The 21330-nt window shown below is 37.7% G+C and overlaps 1 protein-coding gene across 1 annotated transcript in view; it reads right to left on the bottom strand.

Annotated features, from left to right (window-relative positions):
• AGPAT5 (1-acylglycerol-3-phosphate O-acyltransferase 5) overlaps positions 1-21330 on the bottom strand; it is a gene marked incomplete at its 5' end in the record, with an annotated part of 36984 nt that overhangs the window by 5033 nt on the left and 10621 nt on the right. The window contains 2 exons of the mRNA XM_010020410.1: positions 9645-9806; positions 19335-19425. Of these exons, the coding sequence (XP_010018712.1) occupies positions 9645-9806; positions 19335-19425 (253 nt within the window). The remainder of the gene's footprint in view (positions 1-9644; positions 9807-19334; positions 19426-21330) is intronic.

Genomic DNA, 21330 nt, shown 5'->3' with positions numbered 1-21330 from the left:
ATAGTGAGAGGTTTTTGAGAAGAAACAGCTGGATTTTATCACCACAACCTCTAAAGGTTTTTGGTGGTCCCATGACCCTTAATTTCACATTAGCTTAACTCCCAAAAGACTTATGTAATTAAGCTAAGAAACAAAATCTTATTGAAGCAATTTATTATGTGCAAATTACATCCAACTTCAGGCCTTAAGGCAAGCATCTGACAGGCTTTTCAGATCCCTAAACTTGCCAGGATTTGTTATAATTAACAGCAGGAACAAGCAAGCCTGAACTTCCCTTCAAAAGACAAAACACAAATCCAAATCACACATTATCATCAAATACCATATTAGTCCATCAAGAACTGAGTATGATTTGGGTTAAATGACCACGAACCTTGTGTGGGAGCCAAGTGGACTGACTTTCGTGTGGGAGATAACTTCCTAATAAAACTTTCTATCTGGCTAAATAACAGATACAAGTATAGAATGTTTATAATGCTTCTAGTGATTCACACTGACACAGGACTGAAGATGTAGCGTAGAATTAGGATTAATGAACAGCCTCCAAGAAAGGAATGGGATCCACAGAGCTTTTACTTGCAAATTAATGTTTTGGGAGAGTGTTCTGCTTGCTGAGGCTTCCACAAAATTCTATCAGTTTTCAACCTCTCCACTTCAAAAGCTGATTAATTCTGTTTTAAATTATCAGCATTACCAGGGAAAGTAAGGGAAACGGAGAGCTCCAAGCACAGACATACCTGTAACTCAGAAGGGACATACAAAGGGCCTCAGGCAACCTTCCCCCTTAATGCTACCACAGAAGTTCATTCCAAATTATCTGCCTTGCCCCTTAAGTTGTGAAAGTGGCGTTACACTTAAGCAGATACTCCAGTTTTCAATTACTAATGAAGTCTATTTTTATATGCACTTTAAATACGACAGCATTAAAGTAGCTCAGATTTCAGCCTCCTACGTCTGCTCTTTTACTGCAATGTAATTATTGCCGAAGTCCTTCAAAATTAAGAAAGGACAAACTGAAGCCTGACATAGTCATGTCCACTTAAAGAGCCCCCTGTTCTCTTCTGTTTATTCTAACTAACGAGTATTTCAAATGTGTAAGAATATGTCTCTTCAGTAACAGAACAATTGCTTGTTGTGGTGTGTACAGTTTTACAAGGAAAACCATAATAGCAAAGACGTTCCTCTCTGAACTGTAGATGCTTTCTGCACCACAGGAAAATTAGATTTTCATTAGTCTGGACTTACGTGTTCAACTATCAAAGCAGCTGGTAAACTATCTCCTTCTCAAAGAAAGAAATGCCATCTCTCAACTTTCCTTTACCCCTTCGTACACTAAATTAAGAAGCAATAGGCAAAACAAACATAAATTCAAGTGCTGAGTTGTTTCTCAGCTTCATGCTTTCCATCACTTCAAGTTGAACTGACAGGGAACTATTTCAATGGCTTGCTCTAACAAAATAAAGCAGTGATACAGCAAAACAGCACTAGATGGAAAGCAAACATCCAGGGTACAGCAAAGGTTGCTTAGATGTGTTAACCAGAGGGTCAGTGGAGGAAAAAGCATCTGAGTGGGTCTGAAACCTGCATGTATGGCTTAATGGGAAAATTAAAGAGGCTACCACTATTACGGTCCTACCTTCTCTACTTTGAGGAATGGCAAGGTTGGGCAAATAGGGAGAACCCAAAAAAACACTCATGCCAAATATAAACATAAAATGAAGAAGACTAAAAAGGATCTTGAAAAAAGCAAAGGATGCTCTAACAACTTTACTTTTTCTTTGATATATTAAAAGCAGTAAAGCAGCTAAGGCACTGGTGGGACTGCTGGATGACAAAGGTGTGAAAAGCAGCACCTCCATGGAAAGGAAGCTCAAATATTTGTTTGCATTATTCTTTCTTGCTGAAAATGTTTGATTCCTACACCCACGGCATTCTTTGTACCAGATCGCTCAAAGGAACTAGATCAATAAGTAAACAGACAGAAAGTATTAGACTAAATAAACAAGTTGGATGTCAGGAAGTCACCAAGACCAGACAGCATTCATCCAAAAGCTCTCAAATGTGGAATTTAAAAACAAAGATGTATAACCTATCATCACAAACAGCCATTGTGCCAGAAAAATGGGGAGTTTCCCTTCTACAAACGAGAGCTTTAGAGATGATGCTGGGAAATAGAAACCAAAGAGTCTTACATCCCTGGGTAAGATAGCAGGGTTTACTAAGATCGCGAAGCACAGAGATAATCACAGTCTATTGGAAAAGAGTTGGCATGGATTCTGTAAAGGGAAATCCTTGTCTCACCAATTTGCTGGATTTCTACAGTGTCAAGATGCAAGGCGGATAAAGGGGATTCACTGGACATGATATATTTGAATTTTCATAAAGCCTCTGACAGGGTTCCACACTGAAGGCTATTAGAAAAACTAAGCTGCCATGGGATTAGAGGAAATGTTTTATAGACCAAAAGCTGCTTAAAGGAGAAGCAGCAAATGGAAGGTCTTAGTAGTCACTTTTCAGGATGGGAAAGATCCAGGAACTGGGGTCTTTCAGGGATCAGTGCTAGGTTTTACTGTGTCATGATCGATGAGCTGAAGAAAGGAGCAAAAAGTAAAGCCGCTAGTTTTTCACATCTTTTTCAGAAGATCCTAAGCTTTTTTTGGTAGTCAAATGCTGGCTAAACTCCAAAAGGACCTCAAAGCTGAGCAAACAGGGTGAAAATGTGGCAGCTGAGCTTCAGCATAAACAAACACGTGGAAAAAAAATAACTGAAACCCTGATTACATGATGCTCAACTTGGAGCTGGTGGTTACAATTTGGGAGTTGCTGACTTCTCTGAAACCACTCTCTCAATTGTGCAGACCCCCTCCCTCCCCCCCAAATACTGGGCAGCATCAGGAAGGACACTGAGAACAGGGCAAAGCAAGTCATTTTGCAGATGTATAAAAGACTGTGAATCCACATTAAATACTGTGTGCAGTTCTGGCCTCTGTATCTGAAGGAGGATGTAGTAGGCTCAGAGAAGGCCAACTAAAACATTTAAGGAGCAAAAGTACCTGCATTACAAAAAGGGAGAGATGAAAATGGCCAGGTTTTCAGTTAGGAGAAGGGAAACAGAGGGAAGGATATGACAGCTTAAAAAAAAAAAAGATGTCCTAAAGACAGCAGGTAGGAACTATAGCTAAACACACCTGTCAAATTCAAGGATAAATAATCACCCTTCTGTACCTTCCTAAAGATTCCCAGATAAAGAATCTTTTAAAATCATTATTAGGAAATGGCACATAGAATTTTCTATACTGGCATTAGCACTGGAAAGCAGCAGGGTGTCATTGTAAGCTGTCTTGCTGAAACAAGATCATATTTGATGAAGACCCATGATACTTGCACATTATAGTTCACTGAAACAATCTTCAAGTGGCTTTAATTTGTTATTCTAACAGATGCATTCTGGCCTTTGTACTGCTCTATAACAGTTTGTGAACATTGTATGTTGGCCAAGTTAGCAGGAGGTTTCCTGCAAAAGCATAACAGTTTTGATCAACAGACTGCCAGCAACAGAACTTGAATCAGGTTAGGTCTGTGGATTGCGCCTAAAAAGCATCTGCACATTGGTAACTGAAAAGGAATAAATTTAGGAGATATCCGTGTCTTCCTTAAATTATTCTAGTTTGAGAAGTGGGGGGCGAAAAAAAAAGTTGAAATATGCAATTAATAAAAGGGCAAGAAAAGATACAAGGATTGGACCAGTTCAAACCAATGCTCTCTCTAGCAAATAAACAGGATCTGTTTGGAACTATGCCAGTAGTGCTAGTATTGATGTTTTTGTCTTTCCTTCAGCCAGTGTGTTTTGATAAACACAGAACAGTACCACAAACAGAATAAAAGGACTATGATGCACAAAAAAAGCAAAAATAAACACAGGCTCTCAAAGCAGCAACATATTTCTGGCCAAATCTGACAGAAGAAACTAACATTGTTTTTGTTATCCTCAGGGTCTAGATAGACTTTTGCATAAAGATCAGGAGTTCCCCAGGCTGTTGTACATAAATGCTGACTGGCAAGCAGAATGCTTCCTCTCACAAGTGCATGAGGCCCAGGGTGCAGGGTAATTTTATAAATCTCCAGTGTAAATACTTTCAAAAGCCTTTTTGTGTAGCAGAGGTTTTCTGATGACCGTGTATACTCTGATCACAAATTCCCAAAGGGAAGCTAGGATATGTACCTTCAGTAGGAGCTACTCAAGAGTAACTGAGATACAGAAGGTCCTAGTTTACAGAGGAACAAACATTCTGGGCTTAAAAGAATGCTGAAGGTGGTTATTACCTCCATTGAGGGATGTTATGAACACACGGATGCAGCCCCCATGCATGTTAGTGATTTGGGAAAAGGGAGAATTATTTATGCTTGCCTTATTCTCACGTTCCTCCTTAGGCATCCAAGTTTGGTTGTTGGCAGAAACAAGAAGCTGGGCTACAGGGACTCCAAGTATAGTCATCTTCATGTTTTTGTTTTGAGATAAGTAAAGAAACAGAGGTGCTATTCATGCTCAGCCTGACCTTCGTCTTGTCTGATTTTTTGGAATCCTATGAGAAACTACAGCATCTGTTTCCATGAACAGATGCTGTTCTTCAGTGAAACATTGTTATTTTTAAGCAGAAATACAATGTTTAATTGTTTAATCGTTACGGTATTAAAATATTTTGCTTTTACCCAGGCCATCCTTATCTACAGAATATTGATGCATATGTCCACATCTGTGTTCAAAGTGCCATTTCAAATAAGTCATCCACAAGTTAACAAATAGGCTTTCATGTTATTTGAACTGATTTCAACAGGAAATTACAGGGGTTCTAAAATGACAGATCTAGTCCTACAGAAGACAGGTGAAAATGCGTTCAGTTTAAAATGGAATGCCAGTTTACTTACTTTCTGGTATCTGATGAAATCATGTTGTTTAAAAAGTTGTATTTTAATATCTTAAACAGAATAAAACCAGAGTTTTCCTTTAAAGGAAAAATGTGTGAGAGAATACCACAGAACTGTATAGCCAACTAGTGTTATCAAAATTCCTCCAAATAATTCAATAGAAAATTTACATTTTGAAATAGGAAAGGCAGTTACTTAAATTTTGCTTGAACAGATACAGAATGACAAGTTCTTGATGCGAGCTTTACTATACATATTTAAAAGCCACCCCACACTTTATGCAAATATCACCGACGCTGATGTCCAGCTCAGCTCTAATCTACATCCTTTCTTCGTTTGCTCTAAAATAATTGCCATTTAATTTTCAATATTCTTTCATAAAATAAGAACATGGCACATCTGAACAGTCTATTAGTCATTTCATCACTATACATCTCACTTTGGACTGTTTTACATTCCTTTTATTGCTCATCGGTTTATGTAGTTTTTTAATTCTTTCGACGGATCTATAATCATGTGCTTGTTATTATTCTTTGGACCTTGAAAGACAATGGATGTGATCAAATCTGGGCCACAGTCCAGGCAAAGACTGGTTTCTATTGCTCCAGTTTCTTTTCTATTGTCCTATACTTCGCTGTTCAACTGGGTCTGAACAAAACTGCAAGCTTTTGGAAAAGTGTAATTTCCCCTAGGGAAGTTAGGCCAGTATGACCTCCTCAAATTGTACTGATCAAAGTGATGTACAGATTTTCATAAATGCACACATACACATGCTTTCAAAGTGTTTGTTCTGGAATTGATATACAGCAGAGTCAATAATTCTCAGGAATTCCTCTGACTTCTTTAAGACAGAGTCTACATGTACTTGCTATTTTTATTCAGTGTTTATCATTGTCACATGCTGCTTTTTTCATCTACAATGGCCAGATAAATACCATCTGGTTATGCTAAAGCCTTCAGGCAGAATAATAAAGATGTAGACATGTACATAATGCTCTTTCAGGTGCAAGAATGACAACAGTTCCCACGTCCCACAAGACCTGCCCCTTAACACCCGGCAAAGCTGGATGTGAATGCTTAGGACATTCACTCAGAAGGGAGAAAACTAGGTTCTCCTTCTTTCTTCTCAAGCTTATTTCTACTTTTTACTTAATGACAGTGTAGTAAAGCAGTATCAACAAATCCAGCACGAGTTTCTCCTCCTCCTTTCCCCTTCTACATAGTTCTTACAGAATTCAGTACCCGAGAGGCACTTCTGCTGTACCCCACAGCACCCACATGATTTGCATTTTATTCTAATGGCCACAAATAAATACCATCTAGCAGCATGGTCTTCCCTAAGCAGGACCATCATATTCTGTCATTAATGGTCCGGACAAAACATCTTCTGTAGTGAGAGGGGAGAAATCTGTGGGAAATCACTATTCTTTGGAAAGGCTGCCATGTGTAGGTCAAGCTTCCACTGGAAACATACCAAGGTCCAAACTTGTTGGAATGAATAATTAATAAATGGTAGGAAAAAGATTGCATCCACTGGTCACAACTGGATGTCAAGCAATAGCAGAAAGCAGCATCCCTGTCTAAAGCTAATCTGATCTTAGTCTAAGACTAATCAAATTTGATGTATTCTACAGCAAACAACTTGCAGCTGGAAAACATTAAAATGCATAAATAGTGACAAAAAGTTCAACACATTTGGATATATATAGGATATGCTATAATAATTTGCCTGTTCTAAAAAGGTACGCCATTATCAGGTGTGCCTGGCATTCTTTGCAAAGCACTAATACAGAAAGGATATGAATGTCTATATTCCAGCTACTAGTATACTATGTTTTGATTTAATCTTGTTGAGCATGTAGACATTATGATATTTAAGCTCACTGGACTGAAAAAACCCGAAATCCAATTTTGCTAAGAAAAGCTATTTGCACTAAGAGCTCCATAAACCTAAATTTAAAATGTAATAAATTTTTTCTTCAAGACTTTTTCCCATTTACAGTTTACTAAGACAATTTCTCAGATAAAGCATGGTAGCACTACTCACAGTCACTAAAATGTTCCTTTTAACCTGCTCTGTTTACTACGGGAGACAGCAGCCAAGATCTAACCATATCCCTCAGTAAGCATGGGTTTCTCCAGAAGTGGCATGGGCTCTTCTGAGAAATTGAGATTGAGAGAACTGAAAGTAAAATGCATTTCAAGAAACACATTATATCTGTGTGGAATTCATATTTCATTCACATGGGAAATGTCATGCTATGGGAAATACAGTCCTCAAGTAAAGTTGTGTTTATCACAAGTTTGTTTTCCATGCAATAAATGTCAATCAGAGTTGCAAGATTGAAAAAGACATGTCAACCTTATCATTTAAAAATTACCAGGATTGCATTGCCATTTTATTCCAATGAGAATGATAACCAAAATTCTCATTCAGCAGAGACACGAATATGAAATATTCATATGAAATGCACACACGAAAGCGACATTTTATAACTCGTTTTAGTACTGTAGAAGAGCAATAATGCTAAAAAACGTCAAATGCATAACAAGGTGTAATTTAATTCTTGTTGTATTCTATTCCCAAACCGACAGTTGGATTTCTGCATAACAAATGGTTAAATGATCTCCACCTCTTAGAACAGAAACTGTTTTTTTTCCACTTTGTGTCTGGAGAGCCTAAAAGAATGACAATTATGTCCCACACTGTAATTTATAAAGGGTCCCTAATCTACATAATTTACATTATATGGAATACATGTGACTGCCACAATAGCATGGAATGCCCTGGATGGATATTTCATTTATCTACTCGGTAATGGGTAACAACTGGTTGGCTGCACTTCATTCTGTGTTACTGCCTTTATTTTTACCCAAGGCTGAGACATTAATTACCCCGGCCCTAACAACAAGGGTTTCTGAAAGAGATGCCTGGACTGACTGCTGTGGAGTCTCCAAAAGGCTGGTTGTGGAGTAGGCACCCCAAACCATCTGATTACCACTTGACACCGGAAACAAGAAACAGCCAACAGGGAAATTCAGTTTATTGGTTCTCTTTCCATAATTATATCATACTTCATGCAAACTGGAAGGTTCAATAGGTGAAAAGGTCTTACCAGGAATTTGAACATTTGCCATCTTATCATTAGGTAATGACATTTTAATAGTTTAATTAACCATCAGGCAGTGAAAAGTCCAGCATGAGAATGGTTGAAATCGCCTAATAATTAAGTCATGAAACAAGATATGCTGCAGGGAATGGAAACAATCCTATTTGTTTTGATGGGGTCTTGAAAAGGGTTGGGTGACAGGACAAGAGGGAGGTTGCCTTGTCTTCAAAGGAGTCTTTAAGAGGGTCATAAGGTATTTAGAAACCCTAACATTAAAAACGTTAATAAAATCTGTAAAATCAACTTCAAAAGAAAATGATAAATAAAAACTGTTATATCATAAAAGGCACTTGTGATATTTAGCAATAAAAAATGCCTATTGGGCACAAAACATACTTAAAACCATCTTAAGACCTTACAGTACAACACAAGTGGTGAGTAAATATGGTGTTAACAGTTTTGTTGCTCACCTATGGGGAAGAATTTTGAGTAAGGTGAAAATGTAAAAATAGACAATTACAGAACTTCTAAGCAACTAGGACCTAAAAGAGTTCATGTGAACTCTGCACCACCTCAAGCAGTTACACGTCCTAATGAAGTGACATCGAAACAGCTGCACTGTGTACTATTTTCAGCAGCAACAGGAACAAGTCCCAGGATACGGGGACAGCCAAGGAGTGGAGAGTTAGTTAGTAAGTTCCCTGCAGGTTCCTCAGTCAACACTGATCCCTTGCCCCAAAGTATGTGAACAGCTCTGTGGAACCACTGTGGTTTTTTCCCCACACTTGGTATCAGTAATGCAAGAGACTCAGAAGTACCACTTTGAGACAACAAGTAACAGACAGTCATGCCTGAGTAACACATCAACTACAAATGGAAAGAAAGATGACATCTAGCCCTCCGGTGACAGTGCAGGTAAATTAATTATTTAAAAGAAAAAAAAAAAACCAAAACAGAAAAGAAGAAAATTCTATCCACCACCAAGCATTATTAAAAACCAGATAACTTTGAAGCTCTCTGCCCTAGAGTTCCCCACAACAGAAGCCCCATAACTTATTTTCTGGTTACTCAATTACTCGAGGAACATATACTAATTTCCCTCGTTCTCTAAATGGGCTGTATGTGGTTTGAAATGAAGTGAGGCTAACTTGCACAAAGTGCTGTTAAGTGTTTGTAAAGTTACTAGGTATGTGTAATGTTACTAGGTATGTGTACTGTTACTACAGTATTTTCCCTTTAAAATGCATCCATTTCAGCAATTGGATCACATGTACACATATGTATCACAGCAGAGGCAAAGAGAGAGAATTTATGATGATGTCAAATCCTAGTGCTAGAAGAAATACGAAGGTACATGGCACCTGCTGCCTATGGTCCCAAGTTCATTTTAAGTCCCAAGAGCACTTGCATGCAGAATTTGACTATGGAAATATACTCTGAAGGGGAAGGGAAGCCACAGGTAACTATTGTAAAGCTTAGTCACTGATGAACACTGCCTTACCAAGGTATGGTAAGATGGTTGAAGCACTGTGGAGATTATCTTCATAGCGTTATGAAGTACCTGAAGTTGGTTCTGTGTATTAACAAACATATGGCTGCAGCACTCACCTGTCATAGATGGTGCCAGTTTTCTTTGCCCTTTGTGGTCCACAGTACCTTCATAGGCTACAGTCACATCATACACTGCATCCAGATAGTCTTTCATTGTGTCAATGGCTACATGAGTTGCTTTCACGCGTGGTGTTAGCACATGCTTTAGTATAGCAAGTCCTAGAGTGGGAAAAAAAATTAATTATAGTGAAAGTAAATTAGACTACATTCACAAAAGGAACATCATGAGAAGGAACTTCAGCACTCAACTCAAAATCACAGAGGGTTTATTTTTAATCTCAGTTCTCAGTTGAGAGAGAGAGCGTGCATGCGTGGACACTGCATATGCTCTACTGAGCACATGTACAAGATGAAACAGAAATCCTAAAGGATATTAATGACAAAAAGGCTGCTCAACAGAAGAGTCCTTTTTACAGGCCCTGCTGTAGAAGCAGGGATGGTTCATAAGCATACGTGGCTCATAAGCGTAAGTGCTCATGAGAGCACTTCTCTTTCCTGTTTATGTTTGTTTATCTGAGGTAAAAATACTTAAAAAAAAAGAAAAAAAAAAAGAGAAAATTAACCCAGAAATACTAAATGCACAGGACATCACCTCCTGAAATTCTGTACCAGAAACAGAGTTGGTAAGTGAGGAGTAAGCACAGATAATTTTAAGCACACCTAATGCCCATCCAGCATTTTACTTCCAAAGGACAAACCAATTTTGTCAACATACTGAATCCTAACGCTGCCCTATAGTAACAAAGTAGTCTTGAACTACATGTGCTTAAACAGGGTGCTACATTTCTCCAAAGCTACCATGCTATCAGAAATTTCAATGTGTTTCTTTATTTTCTACTATAGATGCTAGCTTGCAATGACTTATTGCTACAGAAACCAGGACATTCCATTTTATCCTTGCAGTTGTTTCCCTTTTCTGCCCACTTGTTCCTGCTGCTGACCTTGAATGGCTCTGGCACCTCCCTACCACCAGCTGATTCAACTCACCACCCCAGTGGAAAACTAAGAAGGGAGGAGAAAATACAGCACTGAGAACCAACAGCAAGGAAGAAATCTCTGTTTCTCTGTGGATGGCCTTTTACAATTGACTTGGCTAGTAACAAATCCATAGTCACAGAAATCAACTGTTGTCTTTAACTATCCAGGCCAAGGCACAGAGATTGGTACATCAAGGACACAAGAATGTTAGGTCTAACAGCACTCTGCTAGTCTTAACAGTATTTCATATCCATGGTTGCTTCAGCTGACCACTTCCACTTAGAGCATACTTAAGAACATTCAAATACACTGGGCTCAAAAGTACAAACTTTATTCTATTTCCAGAATTTTAATATACATTGACTTTCAAAATGAAAACAAAAAAATCCCAAAACCTTTTCATGATCTGAACACAGCTCTTCCACACTTTCTTGAAAGTGCTTCCAGGAAAAAAAAGCATATTACACAAAAATTTTCACTATTTTGCTGTAAGATGAGTATCTTTCTCAAAGAGAAGTATCAGAAAAAAATGCCCATTATTCCTTTCTATCCTTATTTTTCACTAGCTTACTCTTCAGCCCATTTTTAAAGAATCATCCACTAGTGCTAGTGATTCCTGTTAAATAAACAGAATTTTTTCCAAAGTAGTGTGGTATTGCTTTTGATATCTCTCTTGCCTGCAAAATCAATTCAAAAGATATTATGTCCTGATTTTGTACTGAATGTCTCTCCCTTGTTGGGCAAAGCATACTTCAATCTAAAGTTATGAAAATGTCTACTGAACACTGTAAGATAATGCTAGTCTCTAAATCGCCCTAACATTCTTAGAGTTGAAAATTTCAGTATAAATGGTTATCCTGATTTCTTAACATTTGCTAATAATCACCTTGTTTGAACACAGAGATAAAAAGTTATTTACTAGCTCTCCCTCTGAAATCATTGTTCTAAGCTTTACCAGCAACAGTGATAACTGTCTATGTAAAATGTTATATGGATTATATAAATATTTTGAAGCATAACATGGTGGTAGTATTTTCTTAGCTTGTGAACTGTTACATCAAACAGCTAATTATGTTATGTTTCCAAATGTTTACTCTGTAAATGAAGCACTGAATATTCTAGTGTGGTGTCAACAATGATGTTACTGTAGTCATTACACTCAATGCAACTCTTGTTGAGCCAAATTCCCAAACATCTTCTAAAAACACTGTCATTCCTTTCCTGCCCAACTCATCTTCCCCTTAACCAAACTGTTACTGTGGGGAAGAAAAAGGGAAAACAGACTTCGGTGAGAACTGAATCCTCTAGATTAATTAATTTAGGTATTTAAGACTATTCTGTGCTGAGTTTTTTGAATCCATGGGCAATTTTGGTGATTAAGATGGCCAGTGAAAATCTGTGAAGTAGAACTGTAGAATAAGCCCCTCTTACTCCATGTGCTACCAGTGAACTCTTGAAGGTTTAAGTACAAAATGAATATGCATCTAATTAAAATCAATAAATTCCATAATCCATTATTCAGAAACACTCCAGTGCATGACAAATATGCAGAAACACCAGGAGTTCAGCACATCCTTTTAAATAATCTGTTTTATAAAAACATTAACCACACATTCTTGCGATTACTTGGTGATCTTTGCTAAAATCAACATAACAGAATTTAAACCCAAGTAGTTACAGTATAGTTACCTTGGCAAGCTGCCTGCATCCAATTCACAAAACACACTGTGCTGAAACTGTTTTTAATGTTGTGCAATACTAAGTTAGAACTCTCTGTCGAAGTATTTGAGGTCATGAGATTTTATTTTAAATGCCAAAGAAAATGAATTAGATTCCTAATAATGCAATACTCTTACCTTAAAATGCTATAGCTTTGCTTTAGTTAGCTTTCAAATGATAAACACATTTAAAAAATATGAAAATAATGTGAAAATCTGAAGAAATACAATGAGCAATGGTACTGCAAATATTATCTGTTTACCAGACTACAGTAAGATGTTGAATTACTTCAGAAAGTCTGCAAGAAAACTGAACAAAATAAAGTAAGGTTTTTGTTTGGGTCCCTTTGGGATGTACAAAGGCCCGAATCATTAACATCTATAGAGCTGATTTTTTTACCTAAACACAAAAGAACAAAAAACACCAAACAAAACATAATTTATCTAACCTCTCAGGGTGAAGTTACATATATAATAGCTGAGTACAACGCGATGGAGAAGATTGATCTCTCTCTTTCCTTCATGCAAGCCAAAAACTCAAAGAACTGTTCATGCAGGCAGGCCATCTACATTTTCAGACTTGGACTCCACTGGTCATATTTGTACCCCTGATGTGCACACACCACATTTTAAAATTAAAAAGAAAAAAAAAAAAAAAAAGCAAAGTATCTCTAAATGAAGACTATCCTACACGTGTTACATTAGCATTACCACATTCCAGCAACAAAAGTTATGTGCTCACTGAAAGTGGATGTCAGAGTTACCATGTTACTTGACAGTAATAAAAGAATAGAAAGCAGGGTAAAAAAAAATTAATTTCAAGAGATTTCTTTTTTTTTTTTTTGGTATGTGTATGTGTGCGTACTAGCGGTATGAGACTGAAAGCTTTGCAGTTATATGGGGTATCCCAAGTACTCATCCAGCACTGAGTTCCCACGAGCCTTCTGGAATGCCTCCAGTGATCGAAGCCTTACTTATTAAAAACAGGGTCAGACTTATAAGATGACATATGGTGGGAGAGCTAATCCATTTGTATTCCATCGATTTATGTTAATAGGATTCAGTTGATGACAGTATTAAAAAATTGCATGCTCTGATAAAGTGTTTTCTGTTTCCATGAACTGAAGTATCAGAAATGCAAGTAACACCCTCAAGAAGACTATGACCATCCCACAAAAAAACATGGGAGACACCACACTTGAGTACCCTTTCTTCTGTGATGGGTATCTACATAAATACAAGGTATTCATAAACTTGATTCCCTAAGGATGACTTTTAATAACAGAAATCCCTTCTGCATCCTAATGGTATTTCTCTCAAATGCTACTCAGTGTCTATACCCCACTATTTTCTAAAATTATATTCTCCTTTCCACATTTCACTGCGCACTTTTACATCAAGCCTGCTTATATGAAAGTATGTGGAAAAAAGCTATTTTCTGTAGAGACAGTTCTAAATAACATTTATGGATATTAAATACATCAGATTGCTTCAAAATACAATCTAAAAACAATGCCAAGATCTAGAAGGGAAGCATTTTCGATTAGCTTAGTTGAAATACCTCTTTTTTACATGACCTGTAAAAGCAATTTTGAGATAAGCATATCCTGCATGTACAAACATCTTTGCAGAAAGCATGATACTAGTCAAGATAAACTTAGCATTAAAAACCAACTTTTCTGCATAAAAACAAAGGAGATAATAAACGAATACCTGAAATGTTTGCTTGGTTAAACGACCTTTGTTAGAAATCAAACATTAATACAAAATTCCATGAATGCTTTTCACCAGGGAAGATTGTTTTGTCTTCATTCAGCAAAAGCAAGCCAAGTTAAATTTAACAAGCTTCCTACCGAGTTCTCGTTGACTTTTCAGAGTTAGTAACATTAGGAGTAGGAGGGTTTTGGATTATTCCTATTTATTTTCACATTTTTAAAATGCTATTTATTAACATTTGGATAAAATTAATATTCTACTAAACCTGAGAAATTTGTGGTTGTTTGGAACTTTATAGAGGTCTAACTACTAGGAAATTATCAGAAATCTACACATATATATTTTGGGATCGTATAAAACGGAACGGATTTTATACCAGAAGCTGTACGAAAAGTTATAATGATGTATTTTGTGGGCCTTATAGAAATTCTGTTCTATAGTCCATTACCACCAAAAAGAACCAGCCTTAAAAGAATTACAGTTTGAAATAAATACATAAAATAATAATTATCACTTCTAATGTTATGACACAATTAGAGTTAAATCCCTACGAAAATATGAGTGCCACCTACAAATTATAATTCCCTGGACCCAGCAACTCAAGCCCACTGACTAGTGTGGAAGAATCGCTGTACTTCTAAATGCCTAAACTAATAGATTGTAGCCCAAAAGGAGTCACTCATACCAGGAATCACGTAGCTGACTACTCCCATACAATGGAAAACTACAATGGATTCTAAGATAAGATTACTGATTCTATACTTAAATATCAGAAATTAGAAGGCAAAGGCTCTGAAGACAAGGTGCAAAACATATTCTGTCATCTTCTTAGATCTCTGAGACAGTAGAGGGTGAGATATTTAATTTTATTATGAGAATCTTACAAGACATCCCACTGAAAACATGAGTCACCAACCACACTACAACACAAAAGGAGAGCACTTGTCCTGGTAGCAATTGCTGAAATACCTCACACAAACACTTACTTTTCATCAGGAGAGGATAACTAGGTGTATCAGGTTCAAATCCAACTACATGGCACATATCCCCATTGGTTTGGAAGTGGGGGTTTCATTTGTCTCCAAGAGAAATGAGAAAACCTGACACGTCTTCATCTTTGCACACACTGCTTTTGTCATTTTCTGTGGCTGTGAAACCCCAGCAAATATTGCTATTTTGGCCAACAAAGACAAATACCAGACTAATTTTCTCAACTCCACAGAATTTACCTTGTACTATGAATAACCCCTGCATGAATCCTTTCACAAATAACCAAGCAACTTAGTTTTAGACAGGTAATTTTTGTTGTTGTTTTTGAACTTTAGGAAGCGTATTTTTCCTTTCCCAATGCAAACTAACAAATGTATTCTGAGTTAAAACGTTCTATCCTGGGTTAGAATCTGATCTGATTGGCGTTTTCTGCCACTTGTAAGACATGTAGGATGAGTAATCTTCAGTTTCTGAGGGTACTAGCATTACTGAGTACAACTGTGGACAGAACTTACGATAGAGTTCAAATTAATTAGAGTGGAGTTTTAATGTCTCAAATGTATCAGTGCTGAACGCTGATACATATGTGTCAGTATCCAACACGAAAACTATGAATATTAATGCCCTAATTTTATCACTTTTTCCTGGTAGATGGTTTTGGCATTCTGTGGTTTCAATAGATAAAAATCTGGCAGTACATTGAACTTGAAATTGGCAAGGCAGTTAATGACAAATTTGAAAGACCAGTCCATGGATTTATTTTTTTACTGTATTATACCATTTATTTCTTTCTAAAAATAGTAAAAAAGTACATGGCCCTACTCCTTCTCTGGAAGTTTCTCTGTGCTTTATAGCCTTCAGTCTCAACTTACTCATACCCAGATATATTGGATCTACCTTGTGTGTTTGATTTGCCTCTGCTTCAGAATGAGGAAAACCACTTGCTCTTGCTACGAGTCAAGATTTTGTGTAGAACGCAAGTCTTATGGCAGAATAAACTGTAACATGAAGTATTATCAGTATTTAAAAGAGTTGCCTGTCTTTCAAGGCTGACCTCAATCACTTTTAATTTCTTTTGCTGTGTGATATCCTTCCATCCTATTCCTAAACAGATTATCAGTGAAGAAAGGCGTAATAGTTGAAACCAGCAAAAGGTCAAAATATTCCTTTGGATGTCAACCTAAGCTTTTCCTTTTTTTATATATTTTTTTTTTTTTTTAACTTATTTTTGTTGAACTGGTCCTAGGACCAGCTGTAAAGAGGCAGTTACTGTGTTCAAAACTGGTGTTTACTTAAAAAGAACATCAAGACATGAGTCGCAACTCATCAGCTGGTCACTCTAAGACCAGGTAATTAAGTTCAGCCCAATAATTCTGCATCAACCGATGAACCTTCTCTAGAAGACAATCCAGCCCATGGAGTGTAGAAGTAAACACAAACACCACAAAACCTTCCTCTCTGAAAAACTACTGTAACATATAAACACATTTATGTAAAAAATTTATTTCAGACAGCATGATAAAAATGAGTTATGCTTCTGCTCTAGGAATAGTTTTGTTATCTTTGGGTATAACATCTCCGATCCTAAGATCAATTTGAAGTTTAATTCTTCTTAAAAGAAGCACAAAAATCTCCTACATGTTTGTAAAGCCAACGCTGACACACTGTGCTTTGTAACAAATATACTAAGATGAGAAGACTAAATTATCAGACATCTTTATAACCCCATGAGGAAATGAAGTGCACATTTTAAACTGCAAGGTACAGTACGTCCACATTCTTCTGACTGGCAGAACTGCTGGGCATTACTATCTTTCCTAATACTGTAAGAAATAAGAAGTCTCCAGGATCTTTCAGACAAGCAAGCAGTTGTGTGTTTTTAGTTCAGCTCAGCAGTATCACATAACAGCCCTCGCACTCTTACAAGGAGCACGGCCAGCACTCAGTCTACACACCATCAACTGGTGAGGGGTTTTGTCATGGTTCCCATGGTGCAGCCCTAGCACGTGTCCAGCAGTCAGGACTGTGGTGGCACTGGGTCTGTTGGGTGGAAGCCACAGGCCAGGGCCAGCAGCACTGTAGAGCAGGACCCTTGGGACTCATCATCATCTCCTGCTGGCGGCCATGCAGAGTTCCCCATCCTCGCACCTCTGCTGATGTCCTGGCATATGCCATGTGGCTCTTAGCTGTCAAAGTAGTTTGGTTACGCAGCTTTCAGTGTCAGCCACCTCTGCTTCTCAGCGTGCTTGTACAAGGAATGTTCTAAGTCAAGTGAATCATAGAATATCAGCCTCTGCATGAACATGCAGGGAAGCAGCATCCCACGCAGACTGCTTCCCATTCTCTCCATACAAAATGTTGAGGAGAGACCAAAAGAATTCAGCAGTGGGGAAAAGCAGAGCAAGAGGATTCTGAACTAGAATTGGAGATGCTTCTTGTTTAACATGTATTTGTCTTGAGAGTTTTTAAGAGGAGTAACTTAGAAAATAAAAGCAGTCTGATAATGGGAAAAAAACCCACCAAAAAACACTAGAAGAAATGAATAGATGCTCTAAAAGCACAAAAGCAGTGTTTTACTGTTTTGCAGATTGTAGAGATATAGTTAAGAAGTTTATTTAAACAGTAATGACAAGAGCCCTTTCTTTTCCCTGAAAAAGGAGGAGAAGGGGGGAAAAAAACCCCATCAAACACCCCCTCTAAACTCTCAAAGAACCACCAGCCTAAATGAAACATTTGACTTTCATTTCCGACAGGAAACTGAAGCAATGAATAAATACATTATGATTTAAGCTCTCCTGCTCATACACGCAAACGAATTCCATTCTTCCCAAGGAGGAGAAGAAAAGCATATATCCTTTTGGACAAGAGCTAACAATACTTAATAGCTTGATGATATCAACAGGCTGATTCATAGACTTGTGAATTCATTTCAGTGTGTCACAGAAATGAATTTACCAGACCTATTTGTTATTCTTTATCTTCAGAGCGAATTATTTAACTTTTGGTCAACAGGAAAAAACAAAACCAGGAAACGTGTTCATGGAGCTGCTGGACTTAAAAGTTTACACGTATTGTGCATATGATCTGAGAAAAAATGAAAAGGCTTGGGATCCTTATATTTTTTGCAAGTCTTTCCAAAGTTGAAGTAATTCCGTCTGTGGTTATAGAGACAATGCCAACAATCAAAGCAACTATAGAAAAAAGTACAACCAAGGAAGAGTGAAAGTGGAAAGTGAGAGAGGAACAAAACCAAAAAGCCATGGTACTACTAACACTAACTGGAAATGAAGTGATGGAAGACTTTTAAGGCACAACAATCTCTATGCAAAATATTCTTTATATCAAGTAACAACTGTAATTGTAATGTCACCTTAGATAGAACAGTGCCCTGATCCAGTGTAGGTAATTCTTATGTCCCTGAAGGGCAAGAAAAAAAGTGTCCATAAATACGCACATATAGACAGAAACTAAAGAGAGCTTTCGTAAGAATTAATAGTCTTGCACAATGTGAAATGCATGAAATGTCTGCATATACGCTACTCTCATCTTACTCTGTAGTGTCCTGGGTTCAGCTACAGCAGTCATTTTTTCTCCTTCTTAGTAGCTGGTGCAGTGCTGTGGTTTTGACTTTCAGTCTGGGAACAATGCTGATAACACCGATGTTTTTAGTTGTTGCTAAGTAATGTTTACTCTGACCAAGGACTTTCTCAGTTTCATGCTTTGCCAGAGAGGAGGGGAAGCCAGGAGGAAGCAGAGACAGGACACCTGACCCAAACTGGCCAAAGGGGTATTCCATACCACAGCACGTCATGCCCAGTATAGAAACTGGGGGGAGTTACCCGGAAGGCCCAGATCGCTGCTCGGGTCGGGCTGGGTATCGGTCGGCAGGTGGTGAGCGGTTGTGTCCTTTTCCCTTGTTATTCCTCTTATCATTATTATTGGTAGCAGTAGTGATTTGTATTATACCTTAGTTACTGGAGAGCTGTTATCTCAACTCGTGGGAGTTACATTCCTCCAATTCTCCTCCCCATCCCTCCGGGAGCGGGGGGAGGAAGGAAAAGGGGGGGAGTGAGCGAGCGGCTGCGTGGTTCCAAGTTGCCAGCTGGGCTTGAACCACGACAGTAGTAAGAGAAACATTGATTTACGCTATTCTAACCCTTAAATATCAATCAGGCAGGCTTAATGATCCAGTTAAGGTCAGAGCATCTTCATATTATATAACGATTTTATATAACATATGTTAACACCGTAACAAAAGAATGATTTCAAAACTTCTTTTGCTTACCTTCCTTTTCAGCAAATGATTGACTATCTGCAATGACTTTTGGTATTTCTGGATTGTAACGAGTCCCCTCTGGAAAAATCACCAAATACATCTGCAGGATTAAAAAGAAACAAGACAGATAAGTTCTTGTAATGAATGTAAGCCAATTCCTTGTACAGAAATTATCATCACTTGATAGGTCCATACTGTAATTAGTTCACACCATCGATTACCATAAGGATCCAAAGAAAATCAGAATACTTGAGCTACAATTTCTTAGCTCTAAGAAACTGTTCAAGGTTCAAAATAATTTTCTTTGAATGCACACCACAGAAAGTTGCCCAGGCGATTTAGGAAGGGAGATAGAATTCATTAACAAAAGTGAGCAAGTCAGGATCAGCTGATATCAACAAGACTATCTATTTAGTCAAGTGGGATAAGAGGAGATTTTGAAAAGACAGTCAAATATGTCACAAATGACCTAAATTATATATATATTTTTAAAACTTATCTTGCATCTAGTCTTTCCTTATACTGAAATATAAATTTAATTCCATTCATAATGAGAAATAGTATTAATTAAAATTATGTCAGATCAGCTACCTTATGTGCCTTTATGCACCTCACTGTATTGTATCTTAAATATATTACGAACTTAGACTCAAGGTTTAGCATAATTTGAACTTCAAAGTCACACTCCTTTAAACACGTCTGCAAGGTTAGACTTTCCTAGTAAATTAGTGTGCTTATCTAGTTAGCAACAACTGCCTATGAGTTACTAAATCATTACACAGGTAAAGGTTGCCTAAATATCTGCATATCCAAGAGTAAAATGATGTACCCAAATAGAAGCAGCCAAATGTGATTAATTTTCCATTTGCTTTCAAAACACAGTGGAGGTTTCCATCTCTCTTTTTGTGTGTGTCTTGCATAATCTCCTATTGTTGATGCAAAACAGTATTTAAGCACTGAAAAATTTGTATTGGGGGCTCATCTGCAGAAGGAAAGGCTATGGCCACAAATGATAACTAGCATGGAGTTGAACATGACACGTTAACAGTAAAATTATGGCTACTGTGCCTAGACTAACTACAAAATTTGTTATCTTCACAGAAACGTGTCTCAAGAAATATTTTAAATAAAAAGAGGTAGTGGATTTACAAAATTGTCCAAGGAGGATTACGAGTGTACAGGAAGACACTGACAAGCGTGAGTGCACATCATGAAAAGATACAAAGTTAATTAAAAACTCAGAAAGAGACACACATGAATATAACTTTGTGCTTCCGGCCCACAAAATAACAGAATGTGCTGGTATCTGCACTTAACGACTGCAGACAGCTGGAGAAAAGACTGAATGAAGAAAGATAGGACTCAGCAAGAGAAATCTCCAGAATCACCCCATGAGGAAAGTTGAAGGATGCGCTAAAATGCAGAGGAGGGAAGAAATTTAGGAACTGTGGTAATCATTGAAGCCAGCAGGAGATCAAGAAAGAGGAGAAATGGCTGCATAGCCTAGAACCTGGCAGGGAAATAAACCAAACCAAACCCAAAAAAAAAAAAAAAAAAAAAACACCCATAAAAAAAATCAATGGCAAAACCAGTTTCAGTGAAGAGAGTTCGAGGAAAGGCTGTACTTGTCATAGCACGTTTAGTGAGGAGGAGAGCTGGCAGACTGCAGAGGCAGGTTTAGTCCAAGAATGTTCAAGGACCAGTGGAAACCCAAGATGCATACAGATTGGTGGGGAAAGAACAAAAGAAAATGGGTTTAAGAGGCAAGGTGCTTACTTTTTTATAACATGACAGTAGCATAAGCACAGGGACGAGTACAGGAATCCTTAGACCCAGCTGCAGTCCACACTTTCCCCAGTCATGTATACATTTCATCTATGAAGTACACTGTTGAGATATTTAAGTCACTAAGTAAAACTTTTGAGAGTTAGCTGGAAAGGGCATAATATTCAAATCCAGACGCACTTCCCCCCACCCCCCCCACCAAACCATACCAACCACGAAT

Source organism: Nestor notabilis, unplaced genomic scaffold (genome assembly GCF_000696875.1).
Source record: "Nestor notabilis isolate BGI_N333 unplaced genomic scaffold, ASM69687v1 scaffold8958, whole genome shotgun sequence".
Classification (NCBI taxonomy): domain Eukaryota; kingdom Metazoa; phylum Chordata; class Aves; order Psittaciformes; family Psittacidae; genus Nestor; species Nestor notabilis.
The sequence above is the reverse complement of the archived record's forward strand: the minus strand, read 5'-3'. Positions and strand labels throughout refer to the sequence as shown.